We start from the raw sequence: 22,906 nt of genomic DNA on the forward strand, positions 1-22,906 counted from the left end.
TCTTTTGTTCCCAAAGCTAATTGCTGTGTATTTAACAAAAGACCCTGTTAATAACAAAGGAGGACCCCCATTTGAATAAACAAACTATTAGTCTGAAGTCACAAGCAATATTAATTCTTTATGGCTATCTGCTACTTACATGATTATTTGAGTGTAGTTTAGGAAAGGATAATGATCCAAATCTTAGGTGTTTCCCCTTTATGTAGCCATTTGAGAGGAACCAGATGGCCCCTATCCTTTTTCTTTTTTTCTTTGAAGCAATCTGATTTGAGCTGGGCCAGGAACAAGGTTCTCCTTCCAGAGACCACAGAACTCCACCCTAAGAACATATGCAGTGAAAACTTCACCTTCACATCTTCCTTACTTGTTTAAACTGTTCCAACCTTCCCCTTTTACTGATAGCTTTTTTGGAAGATAATCTTACTTTCTTAGTTCACCTTTTATTTGGTTTTGAAATTCTGGGCATTTTCTAGACAATAGAATTTCATATTGGTATGTGCATATAAATTAAAGGATTAAAATGATTTATATGAGTGTGCATTTTTGTAAGGATATGCATATGATCAGTTCTTTTTGAGAGTCTATATTGTTACAAAAATAAGAATTGTTCCCCACCTCCACATAAAAACAGACAATTCTAACAGACTAAATTTCTAAACTGAGTGGCACTTGGTATTTTAAGTTTGATTACTATTGGGAGAAAAAAGCAATTTCCTATTTCTTAATAAAAATACTTGGAAAAATTCTTACAGCATTCTTAAAGCTTTGAACTTAGAAAAATTCTATATAAACGAAAGGCATGTATTTATGTGCCACTTAAAATTAAAGTTTTAAAATAAATAAAGAGAATTTACAGTTGAATTATCTAACACTGATTCTGTCACAGGACAGAAACTAAGGAATCACCACCCCAAACTCAAAAAAGATTATCACCTATTATGTTAAACTTATTTAAAGCCTAATATAAAATTATTTTTTATTAGGAAAACTGAATTATGCTAAAGGCAAGAATATGTAACATGACCCCAAAAGAAGCTTAAATACATGTAGTATTAACCTTTTAATATATAGAGTCTGTTCAAAATTTGCTTGGTCAGGAATATCTTGGTCAAATAAGATTAGAAATTGATTTTCTTAGGAATTACTATCATGGAAATCTTTGGTGAATAAGTGATTTCTATTTTAATGATTTAATTGCATCCCCCACCCATACCATCACTTTAAAATTTCACTTTATCAGGGAGTTTTGTTAGTTCCAAGATGCTTTATGACCAAGAAGGTTTATTAATTGAAAAAAACCAACATGAAGAGAGAGGCTCTTGCTCAAGTAACCTGGCTTAAGTTATAGCGTGTCTCCTCAGAAACTTCAAGAAATGTTGATAATGGTAGTGCACAATCTAAACAGATAAATAAGTTTCTTATATTTTACATTTTTAGTAACTAAAAGGAAATTCAATGCTAATTAATATATTGCCAATTTATTTGGCATTAAATTATTGCTAAATATATTTATTGTTTATTTTGAATGTACTTAAGCATATTTTTCTGTTTGGGAGAAAATATTTCTATTGCATATATCTTAAATAGATGATAATGAATAGCTGTAGTCAGGTGTATCCCCTTTGGGACTACTTTTAGAAAAGAAAAGTCCAAAAATATGTTCATTTTTAAGTGTGCAGCATATGGTCAAAGATAGCCCACTTGACATTTTTGGGGGTGGTAAAACAAACAAACAGACAAAATATTAGCAACATTAACAACAAAAAAACTAACTCATTTACAACACATCCTTCTGAGGAGATGTGGTCCTACAGTTGTCTGTGGGACAATAAGCCAATCAGTGAGTGGTATTTAGATTCCCCTGGCTTTGTGAAAGCATATTATTTTTCTGAAAACTTCTCCAACCTAAGCTGAGAGCCCCATAGATACTAACCTGAAGTTAATAATTAACATAATTAATATGTACTATGCCTAAATATACATCTCCCCTCTTCCAAATGTTTGATTCAAAACTAGCATTTTCACCAGCCTGGGCAACATAGCAAGATCTTATCGCTACAATTTTTTTTTTTTTTTTAATTAGCCAGGCATGGTGGCACGAACCTGTAGTTCCAGCTACTCAGGAGACTAAGGTGGGAGGATCACTTGATCTCTGGAGGTTGAGGCTGCAGTGAACCATGATTGTACCAGTGAACTCCAGCATGGGCCACAGAGGGAAAGCCTGTCTCAAAAAACAAACAAATAAAAATTAAACAAAACCCTTCCATTTTCATTGACTAGAGTAGAATCAGTGAGTGATAAATCATTAACATTATTGTTATACAAAGCCAAGTTTCTTGAACTGTTTTTTGATTGTTTTCATTGTACTTTTAAAACTTTTACAGTAAAAAAAAAAAAACTGTAAAAAAAAAAAAAACAGAAAACAATTTGCCCCATCACACTAAATTTGATTAGACGACCCATTTTGAGAACTTTTAAGAAATCTTGCCATATTGCTTCCCGCTAGACTGAACACATTTACTTCTTTGAAATACTGAAAGTATGTCATCTGATTTAAAACAAAGTATACTTTTTTTTCCTTCATGTGAGTATTTTGGTCCATTTTAAGAGTATTTATGACCAGGCACCCGTGGCTCACACCTGTAATCCCAGCACTTTAGGAGGCTGAGGTGGGCGGATCACTCAAGGTCAGAAGTCCGAGACCAGCCTGGCCAACATGGCGAAACCCCATCTCTACTAACAAAAATTAACTAGGCGTGGTGGCACACTCCTGTAATCCCAGCTACTTGGGAAGCTGAGGCAGGAGAATTGCTTGAACTTGGGAGGTGAAGGTTGCAGTGAACTGAGATGGTGCCACTACATTCCAGCCTGGGTGATGAAGTGAGACTCTGTCTCAAAAAAAAAAAAAAAAAGAATATTTATTTTTCTTTCTAATTTATTTACTGATTTATGACTTCTTTATGACATATATCCTGAGCAGAATCTACATGTCTGTCAATCTGTTGATCTATCTATGTATATGCAGGGAATTTTTTTCAGTTCTTTAAATCATAAAATCACTTTTACTTGAAATCCTAAAATATGCAAATAACTAAAACACATGGTTTGGAAATTTTAGCTAGTATTTTTGGAGCCTCATAGATCGATAGAAAAATGAGCAAAAACTATCTTTCTAAAACTCCTGAATCACTATTACTTAGTGTGTGCGGAAGCTCGAGAGTCTAAAAGGGAAAGTAAAGATTCTTAATAGCCTATTTCTTTGGCCATAACATTATCAGAAATGTTTAAAATAGTTTATCATAAATTTTAAATTTACGATAATTTATGGTACTTTGGTTCCAGTCATCATCTGGAAATTCTCACTGAAAAGCAGCAAACAAGGTTTAGTGGATTACTGTGAAGAAGTCATCTTTTCAATGTAAGATGCTGTTAATTTACAGTGTGGCCATCTGAAGGTTAAAAAAACGATGATTTTCTACTGTGTTTCCCCCCCCAAACCAGATAAGTTTACTTTCTTAAGAATAAAAATAAGCAATATATCTTTTCAATAAATCTGCTAGCACTGTAGGGCAGCTGTTAACCAAGCAGAGCTGGATAGGGTTACTCGAACAATCTCTGAAGGGCAGAGCTGATGATTCGGAGATCTGGGAAGAATTTGTTTCAGCTTGTATTCAGTGCATTCCTCACTTTCTTCAGATGTAGTAAAGTATTTTAAATGCCATTACTCTGAGTTTAAAATAAAACTAGAAATGCTTATCAACTCTTTCTAAACAATGCCAGTTTCAGCAAAACAAAATTAGTAAAAGGTTAAAACTGAAGACCTTGATGCATCTAAACACAAGTTAGGGCGAATGTTTGTAAGGTGGGCCTTTTCTCCTCTAAACTGCATGTCTTCTATGTTTTGCAAACTGCATGCTTAAAGTTATTGATTATTTTATTCAGTGCAGATTATTTGGTGTGATGCATAGAAAAAAAGCATTTTTATTTTCTTTCTAAAATATATCTCTCTATTGAACATTAACGTTTGCTTTCATTCCAGCTCAATTTGTACTCTAATAATGGCTAATTGTTATGTTCTAAGCACTTGTTTCTCTTGTATGCTTTAATTAATAGAGAAGCATATTGCAATAGCTTTTTCTAAAAAAGAGTCTAGGAATTTTGCTTTTCAAGAATAAGATTTTTTTTTGCTTTTTTTTTTTTTCTTTAAGTTGCCTCTTGGGAAAGTAAGGTTAATGCCATGTACAGTACTAGTTTGCATGTGTTCATTTAAATACTAAAAACTGTAGTACTGCTCGATCCATATCTGACTGCTAGGTTTCAATTGACAGCTGAGGATTTGTGACTGGACCATGAATCAAAACGGCAGGCATTTATACCCCAGTACCAGTGAGGATACATTGGGAATTACTTGGCAAAGGTAACATTTTAATTATTTCCAACCCTACACTTACACCTAAAAATTACATGAGCTATAGTGTTTGTTTTTAACTAGCTTTACAGAAAATATATGTTAAAAATTTAGTTGTTTTGGCTATGCCATTCTTCTTTCCCTGTCCTCCTCCTTTATTTCTTATGTAAATGGAACGTCAAATTAAGTTGGGACTATAGTATATGCTTACTGATCATTGGAATTTTTAAATGCTATAAAATGTTTTCTACAATTTGTACTGTTTTTGATGGGGGAGGGGGTGGAATGTGACATTTAGATTTTAGGACCTGAAAAGTGAAATCACAGCTTTAGTGAAGATTTTTCAGCTACCTGAGGATAAAGCATTGGTTTTCACATTGTAGGTTTTTCTTATTTTAACTCTTTCCTCTACTGCTAATTCTAAGCCATTTCACTGTTCATTTTTTTCCCCTGTTGTAGGGAAAAAAAATAGCAAAAAATTTTGGTTAGTCAATTTAACTGTTATTGACAGCACCCATAAATTTTGGAGTAGGAAGATTGTTGGAATCAGTAACTAAAGAAGGAATTTGTTAAAGTTTTAATTTCTGTTTGTATACTGATGTGATTCATGGAAGATTGACCTTATTTGGTTGGCTGAGAAAACTATTCTAAAACTTCATTTTCAAAACCAGTTCTGATACTGTTTCATGCATTGCCTTTAGAAAGTAAGTAGTTCAAAGTCAGCTGCTTTTTATGTATTATTTATTTTATTTAAGAACACATTGTGTCAAATTGACAAATTAAATAATTAGATTCATGGTATAATCATAACTAATAAGAAATAAAAATTGGCAGAAGAGAGTGAGGTAATCCCAGAAGGAGTTCACCAAATAGAGTTGACATAATTTTCCAACCCTGCTCTGATGTTAATCCTCCGTTTATGGAAAGTGTCTATAGAAAGGTACATACTCAGATAGAGTTGTAGATCATCTGCCTATCTCCATATTGGTTCACAGAAACTGCTGAAGAGTAGATTTTAAAGAATCAAAATAATTAAATGTCCACTTTAATTCAGATAAAAATTAAGGAAATAATTCAGATTATGTTTTTAAAGACCATGACTTTTTATTAATTCACTACCATGTGACTTTTCTTCTTGAAGATTGATATAACCTCCACTTTTCAAAGGTATACATTTTTTACATATTGTGATTTTTTTAACAAGATTGTATTCATCCTCCCTTTTGAAAATAATACAATATATGCTTATAAAAAGAAGATAAACTCTATGTAACCATCTTATCCAAATAGCCTTAATGATTAATAGTCTTAATTAAATTAAGTGAAAGTATCTCATTAAAATATTCTGAATTAATATACATTTTAAAGTTTATTTAATTGAATTTAATAACCTAATATTTCCATATGTTATTTAATAAAAGTTAATTGAATTTAATAACCTAATATTTCCTTATCTTATTTAATAACTCTTATATTTCATGCTCTATCAGTTAACAAAATGACTCATGTCTGCATACAAGCTTACCATATTTATAACAATTGCAAACCAGATGACGTGTACTCATGTTTGTAAATGCACCTATAGCTATGTGAACTTCCAATTCTGTGGAATATTGATTGGCTTACTAAATCTAAAAATAGGTTAGACCTCTAAAGCATATTTGTAAGTTGTTAAGAGATTTAAAATGTAACTTTACCTAGTTATTAGTAATGTTTTTGTTTTTTTGTTGTTTTTTTTTGAGACGGAGTCTCGCTCTGTCACCCAGGCTGGAGTGCAGTGGCGCAATCTGGGCTCACTGTAAGCTCCGCCTCCCGGGTTCACGCCATTCTCCTGCCTCAGCCTCCTCAGTAGCTGGGACTACAGGCGCCCGCCACCACGCTCGGCTAATTTTTTTGTATTTTTTAGTAGAGACGGAGCTTCACTGTGTTAGCCAGGATGGTCTCGATCTCTTAACTTCGTGATCTGCCCGCCTCGGCCTCCCAAAGTGCTGGGATTACAGGCGTGAGCCACCGCGCCCGGCCACAGTAATTTTTTAAATAAAAACTTGATAGCCCACGGAAAGAGAAGATGAGTGGGCAATAAATCTCAGAACACATGTATTGGAGGAAATGAATCTGATGATTAAACTCAGTTCTTAGGGCAGTATTGTTGCTGTTGCAAATCCCCTTCCTGGTGAAAAATTGATGTGGTAATCAGTTTCAGGTCATAGTAAGTCAGAAAAAAATACAGAATTTATTTAAGTAAAATTTTTCTTCCCTCTCAAAAATTGTAACTTTTCTTTTGATTAGTAGGTAATGGCGTGTAGAATGGTCTTAGTGATCCTAAAAGCTCTTTAAAACGTATCTTGGTTTTTTTGTTTTTTTGTTTTTTATTTTTTAGACAGTCTCACTTCCTCACCCAGGCTGGAGTGCAGTGGCACGATCTTGTCTCACTGCAACCTCCGCTTCCCGGGTTCAAGTGATTCTTACACCTCAGCTACCAGAGTAGCTGGGATTACAGGCGTGCACTGCCACGCCCGGCTAACTTTTGTATTTTTAGTACACACTGGATTTCACCATGTTGGCCAGGCTGGTGTGGAACTCCTGACTTAAGTGATCTGCTCGCCTCGGCCTCCCAAAGTACTGAGATTACAGGCATGAGCCACCATGCCCAGCCAGTATCTTGGTTTGTTTTTTCTCTTTCTATCCTGATTCAGAAAGCACATAATTGATAATGGCAGCCATCACATTTCTGCATTCAACAGATATTATTGAATCTTTATGGTGGGCTGTGCTAAATGCTGTGGTGAATCCAATGCTGACAGTTCTTAAAATCTAGGTGTGATGCAGTTCAGAGTAAATAAATTCAAATGACATAGTCTGCTTTGCTTTGTTGTAGTTTTCAAAAATGGACATAACAGAGTTCATATTTGATAATACAAATAGCCCTTGTCTGTGGCATGATAGCTTTATCCATCATTTATAGTTTATGACTAGTGGTTATTTTTAAAACATTTTTTGAAAGAATTTTGAAAAAAGTCATACATGTCTGTAACACTAGCACTTTTAAGGCAGATAATAGACATCTAAAATCTTCAGTGTATGGCTATGGCTTTAGAATCATCTGAATAAGTTGAAAATATTTAAGAAATATAGGTCTTTTATCCAAAGAATTAAATAATTTGCCTTTGTCACGATGGAATAAATAAAATATCACAGGTTATTTTTGGTGTGGTAGTTGCCTTTTAACAAAAGGCAATCCCTGGAGACTGTTGTAGAAAAGGACAAAGCAAAACGGGTGTTTTGGTTTTGCTTTATTTTGATTGATTGTTGTTTGTTGTCATTACTTTCTTTGTACAATCACTTTTCCATGGTCACCCTCTTTTCTGCTTTATACTAATTGCCCTGTTGAGGTGTTTCCATGTCAAATGCAGCTCTTGTCGGAACTGAAAATGGCAGTGCCAAGGGAGCTGTGCAAGTATAATCAAAGCTGGAAGATTTCCTCCATCCACCCCCAACCCCAAGGCTTATGCATTCCCTTAGGAACCAAAGCTGACTCTTTGGGAAAGTTTTCACAGCCTTATTAGGTTACAACCCTGAAGGTGTTTTGTTGTTTTGACCTTAAAATTTTGTGAACTGTTTTGTGAACTGTGTGTGTGTGCACACACATGTGCAAAGGAGTTGCTTGCACCTTGAGAGAGTCAATTTTTCTGCCTAAGTGAAAGGTCAGGAACTGCAGTTAACCCAGAGTAAAATATTGGTTTGGTGAAGGGCTCACTTCTAGTATAGTCAGAATGGGCTCAAGATCTTAGGAGGATGATAGGTGATGAACTGCTTAAGGCGGGTACTGTTGTGTTTGTGCTTCGTCTCATGTGGACAAATTACCTTGTTGCATATGTGAGTTATGTGGACATAAACATATACAGCAGTTACTCCCTGACTGGCTGGCTTTCTTAAAGTGATAGTCAGAATATAGCCTGTACTATCAGATATGAAAGATCAATATAATTGAATGAAAAAGAAAGCTGAAGGACAATCCAAGAATAATATAAACATAAGCTATTTTAAAACATTAGAGGGAGTGCTTTATGCAAAAGAGAAACTGAATTTATTGTTTCATTCTCTCTTCTCTCCCTTCACCCCTTTCAAGAAAACGCAAAGCCACAAGTGAGTGGTTGTATGTGTCTGATGGCTTATGTAAACATAGAAGAAGTCTTCAGATGGCTAAAATAAACATACGCGTGTTACCGAAGGATATGTTTACACAAACCATTTGCTCAGCCTCTGAAATAATGAATAAATGAAGATTTTACTAAAATAATTGGAAGGATTTTTGTGTTTCTGCGGATGCTATAATTGAATGGCACCAAAGAGACTTTTATCAGCTATTTTCCATGTTACATGTGTTAGCAGTTCCTTTCTATGGGTTGAATACTTCATTCTGTAGTTACTTTAAACATGTTTTTCTAAGAAATTGTCGTTTATTACTGCAATTCTAGAGAGTTGCTTGATTTCTCAAGAGAAATTTAGCAGCCAGTAAAGGTTATTTGGATCTGGTTGGTCAGGAGAGGGAGGGCAAAAAAAAAAAAAAAAAGAAGAAAGAATAAAAAGTGTGGGGGGGTAATAGCTCTCATTTTATCCATGTAACTTAATTTGCATAACACTCACCTCAGCCATTTTCCTTGCTTTGTTCATAACATTTTCTTTGTAAAATGTGTGCTCTCAAAAGAATGAATATTTAAACAAAAAATAACTTTCAATAATGGGTTGCAAACCATATGTTTGTATTACATATGTGTTTGTGTGTGTATGCATCTATATGTGTGTGTGTATGTAGTGCGTGTGTATATCTCCACATATATGTGGCATACGTATGATAAGGGCAGTATGTCCTTAGGTAATATTAAGAGTTAACTTTTATTTCAACATTACACTTAGACCATCCCTGCGAATTCACTAGGTTAGCATTTCCTGCTCTCAGTTTGTTATCTTGACACATAACTACAGTACAACAGCTGGGTTGTTCCTGGAGTTCCTGGGGGGAGCTTTATTCTCCGAGTGCTGAATTTCCTTTTCAGCTGTCAGCTCTAAAGTGTGTTCAAATCCTCAACTTTTTATACACCATTCTGGGCCCCTAGCACCACTCTGGGACTATGATAGAAATGCTGATACGGTAGATGAATGGAAGAATCTTTGGTTCAAAGTGGAGAATTGCAAAAACCAAAATTTCACATGATCATTGTTTGGTAAAGGGGCTGCTAACTACTTTTGTCTTTGTATTTGAATATTCTTTTTAAAGGAATTACTCTATTCTCATCAAAATTATTTGCACCTGTTATGAAATCAAAAATAAAAACATTACCATTCTTAAAAATGATCTTGATATGGCTTTCACAGACGCACAACATCTGTGGTCTGGCTTTTGAATGATATGTTGGGATTTGTCGTAGTTTTGCCTAACTTTCTCCATTTATAAAGAAAGATTTGTACAACACGACGTTTCCTTTTTATCTAGGCAAACTCTTCAGAACACTTCCTAAGAAATTAATTGTATTCCAGCCAGACTTGCATGCTGCCATCCCACAGGAAATGGGTCAGCAATCCATTAAGATGCCATTAGATAATCTAATTTGGAACTTAATCTCTAAATTAACCATGCTCCATACTTGAAGCATACTTGAGAGAAAGAAAAAAAGTTTACGTTTGAATCGATAGGGGAGCCGAAGCGTGAAGAAGGCTGTTTGTTTTTTCTGTAGCTGTGGTCACGTCTCAAGCCGTCTGGTAACCAGGAGAAACCAGACATGATGTAATTCCAGATTGAACTTGAACTTCAGGGACTTAGGATGGGGGAACAATGGACCATAGGAATCAATAATGTCCATTTTCCACATGATTATGTTTGGAGCTTTAAGTTAACCTTTATGGGAGAAGCAGCAGGATCTGCAGTGTGACCAAAATGAGATGATCCTGAGACAAGATGTTAGAGGAAAGAAAACAACTTTTTTCCGTGATATTTTCTGAGCAGGACTGCAGATTCCAGCAGGATTAGAAAAGTTCCCGCTCTGCAGTAAACCGGTGGCCTGTTCAGAGCACTCTTTGTTCGCTTAGGTAGGACAAACTTAATCTTACGTTTCCTGTCAGATGATTTTTGGCAGCGCTACTGGAGAGGGAGGAGCGTGATTCTGAAAATTCCCAAATGTAAACCTTGCTGATTAACCCTTTGTAGTGAAAGGAAGTATATTAAACACCTACTTTATTTGAATATGTTTTGTGTAAAGTGCCATATTTACAGATGTAGTTCGTCCGTAAGAAATCAGTTCCCTCGACAGCCAGTGCACCATTTATTAGCTTACCTTTTTGGTTCTCATTTTTGCTAGTGCTGTTAGTAGGGATATGATGATTTTTTTAGTCATATTTACTTAAATAACAAAGCCTATGAATGAATAAATATCATAATAAACATAATAAATGATAAAAGAAATGGCAAAATCTTAAGGTCAAGTAATTGAAGAACACGAATTTTGAATATTCTGAAATTGCAGAAAGTTACAATTATTCTCTCTTGCTCACTTTGTTTCACACACAGGAAGATCTTTTGCCCATGTAAGATCTTTTGCCCTTGTGAACAGAGTAGCAAGCATGATATTAAAATGTGTTCAATTCTTTAATCATTTGTAATTTTATGCTTCAGCATTCTGATACAAGTAAGTTTCACCTTTAAGAGGTAAAATTGTGCAAATAATGCTGATTTTTGCTTTTAAATGAAAATCATTTATAAAAGAATCTCTTTTTGCTTTGTATAAAACTTATATTTCTATTTGATTTAGTATGCCTTGGGTGATTTTCTCTAGTGAAAGGCACTATTTTGAAGCACCATTTTTGTAGAGAATTTTATCTGCTGTTAAAGCATCACATATGCAAATAAGAGGAGCAGTACCACTTTTAACAATAGCATTGAAAAGAAGCCCAGGGTAGAGAGGAATACAGACAGAAAGAGGCTGGAAATCAACATGTGGGCTTCTCCACTGTGCTGTGGTCTGTGGGAGGAGATAAAATAATTACTCTGAGCCTGATAATTCTATATTTTTTAATTGGCTAAAACCTCCCACAGCTACCTGAGTTCTTATATATGTATGCATGTGTGTACTGTAATTTATTTATAATTAGTCATCTTCATAATAATTTTTCATCTTTCATTTTCAGTTCTATAATTTGAAAAAGATCAAATAATTTTTTATAAGTCCTTAATTTGGCCTATTGAGGAAGAGCTTTTTTCTTATTTATGTTTAAACTGAACATTTTAAGGAAGTTTTTATTTAAGTGTGGTTTGCTATATTGAAGTCTTCAAGTATTATGTAAGAGTTTTTTACTAAAAGAGTGCAGTAATTATAAGGAACACATTTAATATTTAGTGGCAGTGCTCCCATATGGAGTGGCTTTTTCTTGCCCTGTGCTCTTTATTAGATAAAATATTTCAATGGTAGATGCTATTATTTTACTTAGAAAGTGCTAGCACTCACGCATGGTAAAGTTAACATTCAATCCACTGTGCCCTAAGAACAAAAAACTTCTGAATCAATTGAATATAAATTAAAGAGGTTTGATGGGCTACCATTTTGATATGCTATTTTCAAAACCGCTGGTCCCCAAGGAGTAGCAATAAAGAAGGCTATTTACCTACTTAGTTAAGAAACAAATACATTTCTCTTTCATTACTATGAAGTCCTGTTGCTTGCAGTTAGAATAATTCCATGAGCCACCTGCAGTTTATGATATTTGGTGTTTCCCAGAGAGCCCACAAGAGTACTTTGCAGTTCAGGTAAGAGCTAGCCAGGGAGCTTTCTGATACAGATTATTACAAATAGTAATAATCATTAGGAATCATCTTGCATGCAAATAGGATCATTCCGATGGCAATAATGATCCCTAAAAACGGTGAAAATAAATCGAAGAAACCCAAGACTGGTATAAAGCACTTTGTGTATTTCACTTCCAGGCTAGCCTCATCTGAAGTGGAACTCAACAAACAAATTATTGACATACAGCCACATCTGCACATATGTAAGACAAAAGCAAATACTGCATTCAGCTGAAAAGCAACTGGAATTGGAGAAATAAAGCATAGTTATTTGTGCTGAATTTTGGGCTCAAGAGTTATACTTCCACAGGAATTTCATTGTGATATGAACCTCAATTCACAAAGTCTCTTGTATAATTCAGTGATAATATAACTTCTAGTCCAGTGAAAAAAGTAAACTATGCTTCACAAGAAGGGGAGATGAGAAAAGTTTAGTGGGTAGAAATACAGATCCTAGAATGACATTGCTCGAATTCAAATCCTGCCTTCTGCAATTTAATAGCAATATGAGTTGGGCAAGACACTTAACTTCCTAGCTTCAGTTTCCTCATCTGTAAAATCAGGATAATAATGGTCTTTCTCATAGATTTGTTATGAGGATTAAAAGTTTTAAGGTAGGTCAAGCATGTAGAACAGTACCTGGCAAATAATACACATTATATAAGTGCTAGCAACTAGTATATTTATCAAGTACTATTTTCTTTGTTCTAATACATAAATAGATTCAACTTAAGTGTTTATTCCTTCTACTGGTCTGAGTGAGCATTTTTTTCACAAGACGTAATCTGCAGCCTTTGTGTTATATTGAAGTAAGCAACCAGTCCGAATGCACCCATGTACAACCCAGGGCAGCATTGTTTTCCCAACAGGTTTTCAGCAATTAATAAGGAAAATTGTTTATTGTGCATTTTACAAGAAATGCTAATACTTGTGTGTTAATATTTTGCCAATAAAATTAGAGTGTTTAGCCAAGGAAGTAAAAACCTTTCCATCTTGGGGAGATCAGGAAATGTTGCAAAGGAACTAAAGGCAAATGCTTCTTTTAAATTAAAATACTTATTTTATTTATTCCCCATGCTTTCTGGGCCATTGCTCATTTTTATTGCCATCTATAAATAATGTGGCTACTGGTACAGTTGAGGTATGTATTAATATGTACAACTCTTTGTGCTTTTTTCCTGTAATATTTTTTAAGCTTCTTGAAAGAGTATTTACTATCTTTTAAGTAAATATGGTATTTTCTCATGATTAAGCCAGTATATAAATTCTAAATGGACAATACTATTGTTCCCCTGAAAAATATTCGTATACTGGATACTTAGACATTTCATAAACTGTTTAACTAGTGTGTTGTCTCATCCGTTATCAAATACACACAGGCTAGTAATAAATGATTTTTGCCATTCTTAAAATAGCTCTTATTGTTTCATCACCTCCAAATAATAGGTGATGTAAAGTCTTTGACTTTGTTTGGTTTCTGGCTCAATGTAATGGCTTCATACATGTTTATGTGGCACCCTGTGGTTCCTAGGTGTTAGTGAGCTAAAAGGTAAGGGCCCAATTCTTTTTGGCCTAGAAGACACACTCCCATAATGCATAATTTTAAAAAAACATAACCAGAAAATGTTGGTATGGCTGCCGAGAGCAATTTCTCCCTTTCTTTCACTGAAAGGTATAGCTCTTTACTCTTTGTAGGTAGATGCAAAGGTGAACTATTTTGCCCAGTTTATCCAGGATAAGACATATAGAAATAGTGCATCTTTTTAAAAGGAAGAAGTGGGTATCTTCTTCCGCCTTAATCCTCATGCTGTAGAACTCACCCTAGTAGAACTTCAACTAGATTTGTTTCAGAGGAGATGAATACATAGAATTTCAGATCATTTGACCACTTAGACCAGCTACATATTCTGTGCACTAGTCTCTTTTGCAACATTAGCTAGGTTATAATCCAGCTTGTATGGTGCATGAAAAGTTCAGTGTCTCCTGAAGCCAATTAATTTTGCCTTCAGACCACTCTGTTCAAAAGTCCTTTCTTATGTTAAGTCATCTGACTTCCTGTGGAGGCAATATAATATAGTGAAATGGCCAGGGAAATCAGACAGATGTGAGTGCTAAGGGCTAAGTGGGAGACTTTGGGCAAGGAACTTAACTTGCCTCAGTTTCCTCATATGTGAAACAGAGATACTGATGGCCATCTCATGAGCTCACTGAGAAAATTAAGTGGCGTAGCATATGTAAAACACCAAAGATGGTACCGTGCTTATAGTTAAGTCCTCCGCATGGCTATCGTCTGGAAGTTTTGCCTTTGTGCTGTTGCTACAACCCGAAGCATGCTTAAGCGGTCTACATTCCTTTCCACATCAACTGCTATATCTTCCCTGTCTACCTTTAGCTGTTCTGCAATGACATAATTTGGTGAGTTTCTTCAATAAGTAAATGCCATAAAGTTAGGTTTTCTTCCAGAGTGCTACCTAGAAGAAATACAGTACTTCAGAGGTAGTCTTACCAATGACAAAATGAAGCAGGACCATCACCAGTAATGCATCTTAAGCTCAAAATAATTCATTTGCTTCTTCCCTTTTGAGGGGAGCCATGTCATACATTTGGTCAAAATAGCAAGAAAATAGTATCCATGATATCAAACATTTTATTTTTGGAATTTTGATTTAGCTCTTATGTATTCATTTTATAATGAACTATCTCATTATATGCATAGTAATAGTCATTAGGATGAGTTGTACTTTGTGTTAAGGTACTATCAAATTCTTTTGTGTTTTTTCTGCTTGATTTTTTTGCAAAGGAATTATATCTTTTCTTTTTTAAATGGTTATATCTACTTTATATTTTCTAAAGATGTGCTTTCAACTTTCAGCTATGCTCATCTTCTCTTTGCCTAAACAAATGTGATTTGGTAATGAAAAATTTGATTAAAACAAAGGAGATGCACACTTATAAAGATATATTGCTGAAGTAGCTGAATTTGAGCTTGAATATTTTGAAATCCTTTCAGTTATATTCTCATTTCTTTTATTGGAATGCAGATCGTTGGAATGAACATAAGATTATCCATATAGTAATTCTCACTATGAATTAAAACTATTAAGCATTTTACATGTAACTAATTTGTTTTTGTGTGTTTATTTTATCCATACATGTGATTATTGATTTTTATATAGAGTTAGATGTATAAAAAGCACTATTACATTTTTACCTGAATAAGTATGCAATTTTAGACAATGCATTTTTGAAATTAAATAATCTATATTACTTTAATTAAATATATTTATTTACATTGTTATCTCAGTCATTGCATTAGTTTTATCAAGTTTTTTTTTTTTAACCTGACTACCAAAAATAGCTCTAAAAAATGTCTGTGCCTTATAGTTCTGAACTTAACTTACAAATTGGCAATAAGAGACTTGTAAAACTCATATATGGGGTCTGCATAGTGTTAATATTTGAGATTTATTTCCCCCTAAAGGTTCATAAACAGTATTGACAAATATATTGCACTCTGCAATTTTGATATGGTCATAATGTAGGATGAGCGGTTTGAAAGATTTAAATAAACATTTAAATTAAATTTGGTAGGCATTCTGCAGCAAGAGTCCTGTTAGTTACTAGCATCAATTTATTTTTATTGAACATTTTCCAAAGAATAATGACATATATCTCTTCTAAAGAACAGAGTAAGAGAGCTATTGCAAAATAAACCCTGAATTTTCTGCCATTAGTTGGTAGACTTGTCCATGTAAGGAGCCACATCTATTTTCAATCATTAAAATATACTTTATATCCCTAAAGCATGCAATCTCCAAATTACTTTCTTGAGCTCGCTTAATTTGGCACTCTTGTTAATTTTGCAAAGCAATTTGCTGCTTGTTGACATTGTATTTTACTGTCAAAGATTATCTGTTTTACCTAGTCCTTTTGCTTTTGGTACATGCTTCTTACTTCAAGTTAAAAATAATGTATACCCATTTTTGTAATTTATTTTATTTGTTAAGAAATAGCACCAGCTATGCTCAGACTCTATAAAGATAGATGTGACTAGGTCGTTTTCTCTATGAAGTTCACCTTTCAGTTAGTAAGATAATCCCAGATAGAGATATTTATGAAGTAATAAATGCTGTAACAGGACCATGTACAAAGTGCAGTGGAAACACAGTTGAGGGTAAAATAAGTTTCATGATTCATTATGTAACATTGTTCCCAATCAATGGTGCAAAGCACAAAAATAATTGTTGAAGATGTGTGTGGGAAGAGAAATATGTGAAAACAGTTAAGCTGCTTAGTAAAAGTTTCAATAACAAGTATTTTTAAGAGTTACGATTTTTCATCAGATTTTGAGGACGTATCTTTTTAGTTTGAATGTGATTATTCCTGCTTAATCAATTTTTGTTAATGCTAAGTAGATCTAATTTTAAATTCAGAGATACCTATTTTCTTTTTATAGGGGATCAAATCACAACATATTCATGAGTATATGTAATCTTGGGTGACAGCTTTTAAAAATATATAGCTGGGTGTGATTTGAAACAATTAATTGATTTGTTTGTCTAAAAAGGTATTGAGCATCTTCCAAGTGCTACGTACTTTACTAGAGATGGACTTTGCTGTCGTTGAGTTTGTAGTCTAATTATAAAATCCCTTGAGCACAAATGGTCGTTGTGATATTGTTTTGAAATGTTAACTCAGAAATATGTATGTGTAGCAACAAGCAACATTTTGTATCGAGGTATCACCAGAGTAAAAACAGTATGTATCAAGTTTTAAAAAAAATTCAGGATTATTCCTTTAGGTTGATATTCCGTAAAGGTTTTTGTACTTTTGGAATTCAAATATGAACAAATGAGCATATCTAGATTGATAGCTACAACAATAGTGCCCATCTCACTTCATGGTTTCAAAAGTAAAGCAAAGGATATTCAATGAAATTTAAAACATCGAAAGTATGTTTCCATGCTAGGCCATGACTAATATGAGTACTGAATTGTCAGTTTGATGTTTTCTTGGTTCATGATTATTTATGCAGCTGTTACTTAACTGACATTCATTCGGATTTGAGTGTTGGAACAGGCAATACATTAGATTAAGTGTACCCAAAATGTGTGCTGTAGAGTTGTTTCATGATATGTAGATCTGATTTTTTTTATCCTCCATATGATACTTTTTAAAGGGAGATTATGCCAGTAGCAATTAGAGAATTGTTTTCCAGTCTTTTTTTTTTTTTTTTTTTTTAACAGCCTGTAATTCAGCATAGGCGAAAGTTGAACTGATGAGAGTAAGGCTGGAATCTTATCATTTACTGCCTCCAACACCCCCAACCCCCAACCCGCCATCTATCACTCCAAACTCCTCACGTGCAGAGCAGCTCAAATGTGGTATCATTACTGATGGGGAGGAGCAGGAAATGCTCAGGCTTCTGTTGCAAGCCAATGTAGGGAACCATGAATTGGAAGGAAAAGCTCTGGCTCTCTCCAAAAGTAAGTTAAAGAGGGTTAGAATAAGAAAACTGCTGGAGAGCTATAGAACTAATCAGTGCAAGCAGAGACCCTTGTGGCCCATCTGTAAATGTTTTTCCTCACAGTGGGTATTCTGTAGAGAACAAAAAAAGCTGTGTTCCATTTTGGTTCTATGATTCTTATTTGTTCGGTCTTTACTAAAAAACTCTGATTAAGATATGTTTGATAATTGGGCATTTCAAATTGCATATTATGCATGGGCCTACCTTAAACATGTAGCTTTTTTTCCTGTTGTAAGGAGAAAAGAAATGTCTTTCACTGTACTTTTCAATTTTATTCAACCCAATAGGCAGGTAAGAAATTGAAACCCATCTGACCACTGAATTGCTTGTGAATTAAAGGTAAAATAAGATTAGAATGTAAATGGCAAAGTATATTGGTACCAACAGATTGCTACTTTTCTTTTTCTTTTTTTTCTGTACAAAAAAGAATCATATTGCATTTATATTGAATAATGTAAAATATTTTAGAATATCCTCAATTGGTTAGAATTCAATAATTGTTTATATATCTTACTCTGGATTTTTCTGCCTCACTTTAGTCTTAATTTTCATGTAAAAAATAGACTATAGAGTTTAGATAGGTGTAACATGTATAATTTGGCACATTTATCTCATATTAGACTGTAATTTTGAAAATAGGGATAGTAATAATTTGATGCATCTGGAATTTCTATTTCTCATATTGTTGTAGATTTTAACATTGTGTTTTTTTCTTTTTTCTTCCCTCCCTGCTGCCTCTCTGCTCTCAACAGTCCTGGTACCTGGGCTAGCTTGGTTCCTTTCCAAGTGTCAAATAGGACACCCATCTTACCGGCCAATGTCCAAAATTACGGTTTGAACATAATTGGAGAACCTTTCCTTCAAGCAGAAACAAGCAACTGAGGGAAAAAGAAACACAACAATAGTTTAAGAAATTTTTTTTTTAAATAAAAAAAGGAAAAGAGGAAGACTGGACAAAACAAAACAAAGGGAGAAAGGAAAGAAACTGAAGAAAGAAGATAATAGACCAGCAATTGCAGCACTTACAATCACTAATTCCCTTAAGGTTGAAACTGTAATGACATAAAAAGGGTCGATGATATTTCACTGATGGTAGATCGCAGCCCCTGCAACGTAGCCTTTGTTACATGAAGTCCGCTGGGAAATAGATGTTCTGTCTCTATGACAATATATTTTAACTGACTTTCTAGATGCCTTAATATTTGCATGATAAGCTAGTTTTATTGGTTTAGTATTCTTGTTGTTTACGCATGGAATCACTATTCCTGGTTATCTCACCAACGAAGGCTAGGAGGCGGCGTCAGAGGTGCTGGGTGACAGAGCCATGAGCCAGCCATTTTATAAGCACTCTGATTTCTAAAAGTTAAAAAAAAATATGAAATCTCTGTAGCCTTTAGTTATCAGTACAGATTTATTAAATTTCGGCCCTTAACCCAGCCTTTTCCAGTGTGTAACCCAGTTTGAAATCTTAAAAAAAGAAAAAATGAAAAAAAAAGGAAAAAAAGAAAAAAGGAAAAAAACAGTTTGAACACAAAGGCTCTATGGAAGAAATGCCTCTACGTAGGTGAAGTGTTCTCTCTGCATGCAACAGTAAAAATTAATATAATATTTTCCCCACAAAAGAAACACTTAACAGAGGCAAGTGCAATTTATAAATTTATATCTAAAGGGGAATCATGATTATAAGTCCTTCAGCCCTTGGACTCTAAATTGAGGGGATTAAAAAGAATTTAAAATAATTTTGAACGAATTTATTTTCCCCTCAGTTTTTGAGGGCATTAAAAAGGCATTAAATCAAGACAAATCATGTGCTTGAGAAAAATAAAATTAATGAAAACACAGCACTTATGTTGGTTTAGCTGCAGCCTCCTTGGAGGTAGAATTTATTTATTTAAAATTACTGGTTGCATCAAGAACCCATAGGGTGTACAAAAGGTTCTATAAAATCTGCATTATAGAGACAAAGAGGCAGGCAAATCCATGTCACAAGGGTAAAGCTTACAGTTTACAAACTGGGAACGCCAGGGTGTAGGATATAAAAACGCACTCTTGAGAAAACAAATGTAATCAGGGTGCTGAAAACTTGCATGGTGCTTTCAGACATTAGCCTTGTTCAACAAATTTCTTGTATTGACAGATCCATAGTGTGCATGGGCAGACACATTTTGCCTCTATGTCTCTTAAAATTTTAATTAAAAATACTCTTTCCAGTAATCCTAATTTGCACGAAGATATAATGTCCACATTACGTGCCTTGCCTTGAAATCTAAAAAACAAAAAACAAAAAAAAAACAAAAAAATACAACAAAGTGACATCACTACACTTGTTTTGCTGCATTTATTATCATTTTAAATCTTTACCATTTTTATGACAAAATATTTTGTACTCCAGACGAAGAAAAATGTGTGACATCATGGATTTTTTAGACAGTTATACCTTTATCTCACATTTATAAAGCATATCATGGCTGTGTATAGTTGCCGCTTAAAAATTGTAATCGACCAGCAATATTTTCAGTATTTTGGTGTTTTTTTCTATTAACCTTTCATGTTTTTCATCTTCCAATTAATATTTGGGGGGGAGGGGTTTCAAATTTATACGAATTATGCAATACCAAGTTTTGCCTATGTAGGTAGTGCTTTTAGCTGTATTGGTTATTATAGGTAAGTACACAGATTTAAAAAAAAATAATGTATGCTTTTTTGTTTGTTTGTTTGTTTTAATTGACCAAAGTGGGTACTGCTATTTTTGCAGTGTGATGAGGTCCTTTTGTGTACTGAGAGATGGACAGGGGATTTTTTTTAATATACATATATATATATTCTGGGGTGGGTGGGAGGATTTTTAACACTTTACAGTGTAGCTGTGAAGCAGTGCACCCTGAGATGGGCCTGGGCTGCAAAGCGACTGTTCTGCCTACTGTGACAAACTTCAACTTACACAGGTTCCCCTCTCTAACTTCCCACCTGGGGTGCAAGCTGAACTCATTACTGGTTTTCATAACAACACAATAGTAAGAACAAGCAAACACAACAAATTCTCCTGGAGGCAGACTTGGCTTAAAAAGGCAGACTTGGCTTGGTGATAGTTTTTCTTGAAAGTTCCAGATCCACAGTGGAGAGTGAGCCTGTCTCATATTTGGCAAAAATATTTGTTGAAATGTCCACATAGGGGATGTTGGATGTTTAACACTTTTGAGAGTTTAACACATGAATATTCTTTCTCCTAGAAAACACGTTAGACCTGTTGGAGGGAGTCTCCCGTATTCCTTTTCTGCCACTTTTCGTCCCCATTTCATTTCATTAATGATAGGATATGATTTACCTGTGACTTACTACTTCAAATGGATGGCAGTGCACTTGGATTTTTTTTTTTAATATCCGGAAGATTGAACAGAGGGTTGCTATTGTTGAATGTATTTGGACTGATAGATTAAAATCAAAGTTCAATTTTTAAGGAACAAAAAAGTAAATCCTGTTTTCATTTTACCTCCCCTTTTAAAACTGAGAACCAGAGCAGAAGGGAAATATAGAATTTTAAGCAATTAATCTTCCTGTGGATGAATTAAACCCATTAGATGCTGATGGGATTTTTTTAAGGAATGGTACCTTAACTATATATTTGATTTCGTTTCCCCTGAGGGCTAGAGGCTGAATGGAGGCTGGTTTTATTTTGCCCTTCCCTCACCCCCCAGTCCCATTGAGTGTATTCATTACTAGAAGGAAAATCTTTCAGAATTAGTGACACATGGTAGGCTGTCTTAAGGAGTCCCCTGGCCCCCTTCCCCTAGGCCATGGCCTAATAAAATAAACTGTCAATTGTTCTCACAGCATATCATTTAATAATGAATACTTTAGAACAATGCTTATGGGCTGGAGAATTGTATTTGATTAGCCCATTCAGTTTGATAGCCCAAATGCTGAACAGCACAGTGGGATCCTAGCAGTGCAAGTTCAAAAGTAAGTCCAATCATTTCTGTGATACTCGCCCTGGTAGCAAACAGATCATCTCAGCCAAGCTCTTCATGTATCTTTGACCTATTAGGTGAACAAATGAACCTCACAGGACACACAGTATTTTTTAAAGGCAGACTCGCTCTCTTTTTTGCCAGTGAGCAGTTCTAGCTAACCAAGTTACACACTGTGGGTATTCCTGCCTGCCTCTTGAATACAAAGGCCTAGTTCAAGTGTTGCTTTTTTATTTCAAATCAATTTTTTCTTCTTTCCTTTTTGAGATAAAACTATTAAAAGTACTACTATATATATAAAATCTCAAATCAACTTTTCGGCCTCCTCCTCGTGTACCAGGAAGTATATTCTGACGAAGGGCCCCACTTTTGCAGGTCTTGCACGCCCCTCCCTTACCCAGAACTGCAGAGCTTCAGGATGGTGAAGGTCACCCAAGGGCATGAGTGGGGAGTGGTGTCTCCAACCATCAGTTCCATGGCACTGTTCAGCCTTTGTGGGCTGCTCTGCCACCCACCACTCACAGTGCCTCTGAAGCGTGTTTCCCCTGGAGTGACGTGAGCATTTGAGGCTTGTCTAAGGAAAAAAATAAAAGGCAGTGAAGGAGACTGTACATAAAGACATGGCAAAAATCTTAATTATAGCAATATAGTTATCGGGTAACGTTCGGGTGGGCAGCTCCATTAAAAACATATGTGAATGAATCTGTGAAGCTGCAAGTAGCGAGAAGAGCGAAAGGTCTTCTTAATGAACCGCCTACCTTGTAGACAGTAATTTGTACACTGTATAGTTTTGTTAAGAATTTTTTTTAAATTAAAATTCCCATGTTTGTAAAGCTAACTTTTTAACAATTATAATGGAACTATATGTTGTTTCCATTTTTAAAGTAAACAAGAATATTCCTTGTTTAGAGACTGGACTTGAGTTAAAACTCTCCAGTCTCTTAAGTTATGTATTAAAAAGAAAATCTGTCCATGTTAGGAGTTATTTCACAGATTCCTGTGCTTGAAAAGCATAGGATACTAATCCTTTAAAAAAGTGTAAATGGAGAAAAGTTATATTTTATGAAGGTTATTTTGTTGTATTTAGTATTGGAAAAGTTGGTTTTCAGAGCATTTCAGAATGTTGAAGCACCACTGTCTTTCTATTAGTATATACGGCCTTTAGC

At 34.6% G+C, this 22,906-nt stretch overlaps 1 protein-coding gene across 14 annotated transcripts in view; it reads left to right on the top strand.

The window, feature by feature from the left end:
• The window catches only part of NFIB (nuclear factor I B), a 230,595-nt gene that overhangs the window by 205,607 nt on the left and 2,082 nt on the right, over positions 1-22,906 (top strand). For 7 of the 14 annotated variants that reach the window (XM_004047812.5, XM_004047811.5, XM_004047814.5 and 4 more), the window contains 2 exons: positions 4,329-4,417; positions 18,525-22,906. The exon at positions 18,525-22,906 is cut by the window's right edge and continues 2,082 nt beyond it. In XM_004047812.5, the coding sequence (XP_004047860.1) occupies positions 4,329-4,417; positions 18,525-18,654 (219 nt within the window). In that variant the 3' untranslated portion in view covers positions 18,655-22,906. The remainder of the gene's footprint in view (positions 1-4,328; positions 4,418-18,524) is intronic. The other 7 variants (XM_019033903.4, XM_004047813.5, XM_004047810.4 and 4 more) reach the window with 1 other exon arrangement.

Source organism: Gorilla gorilla, chromosome 13 (assembly GCF_029281585.2).
Source record: "Gorilla gorilla gorilla isolate KB3781 chromosome 13, NHGRI_mGorGor1-v2.1_pri, whole genome shotgun sequence".
NCBI lineage: Eukaryota > Metazoa > Chordata > Mammalia > Primates > Hominidae > Gorilla > Gorilla gorilla.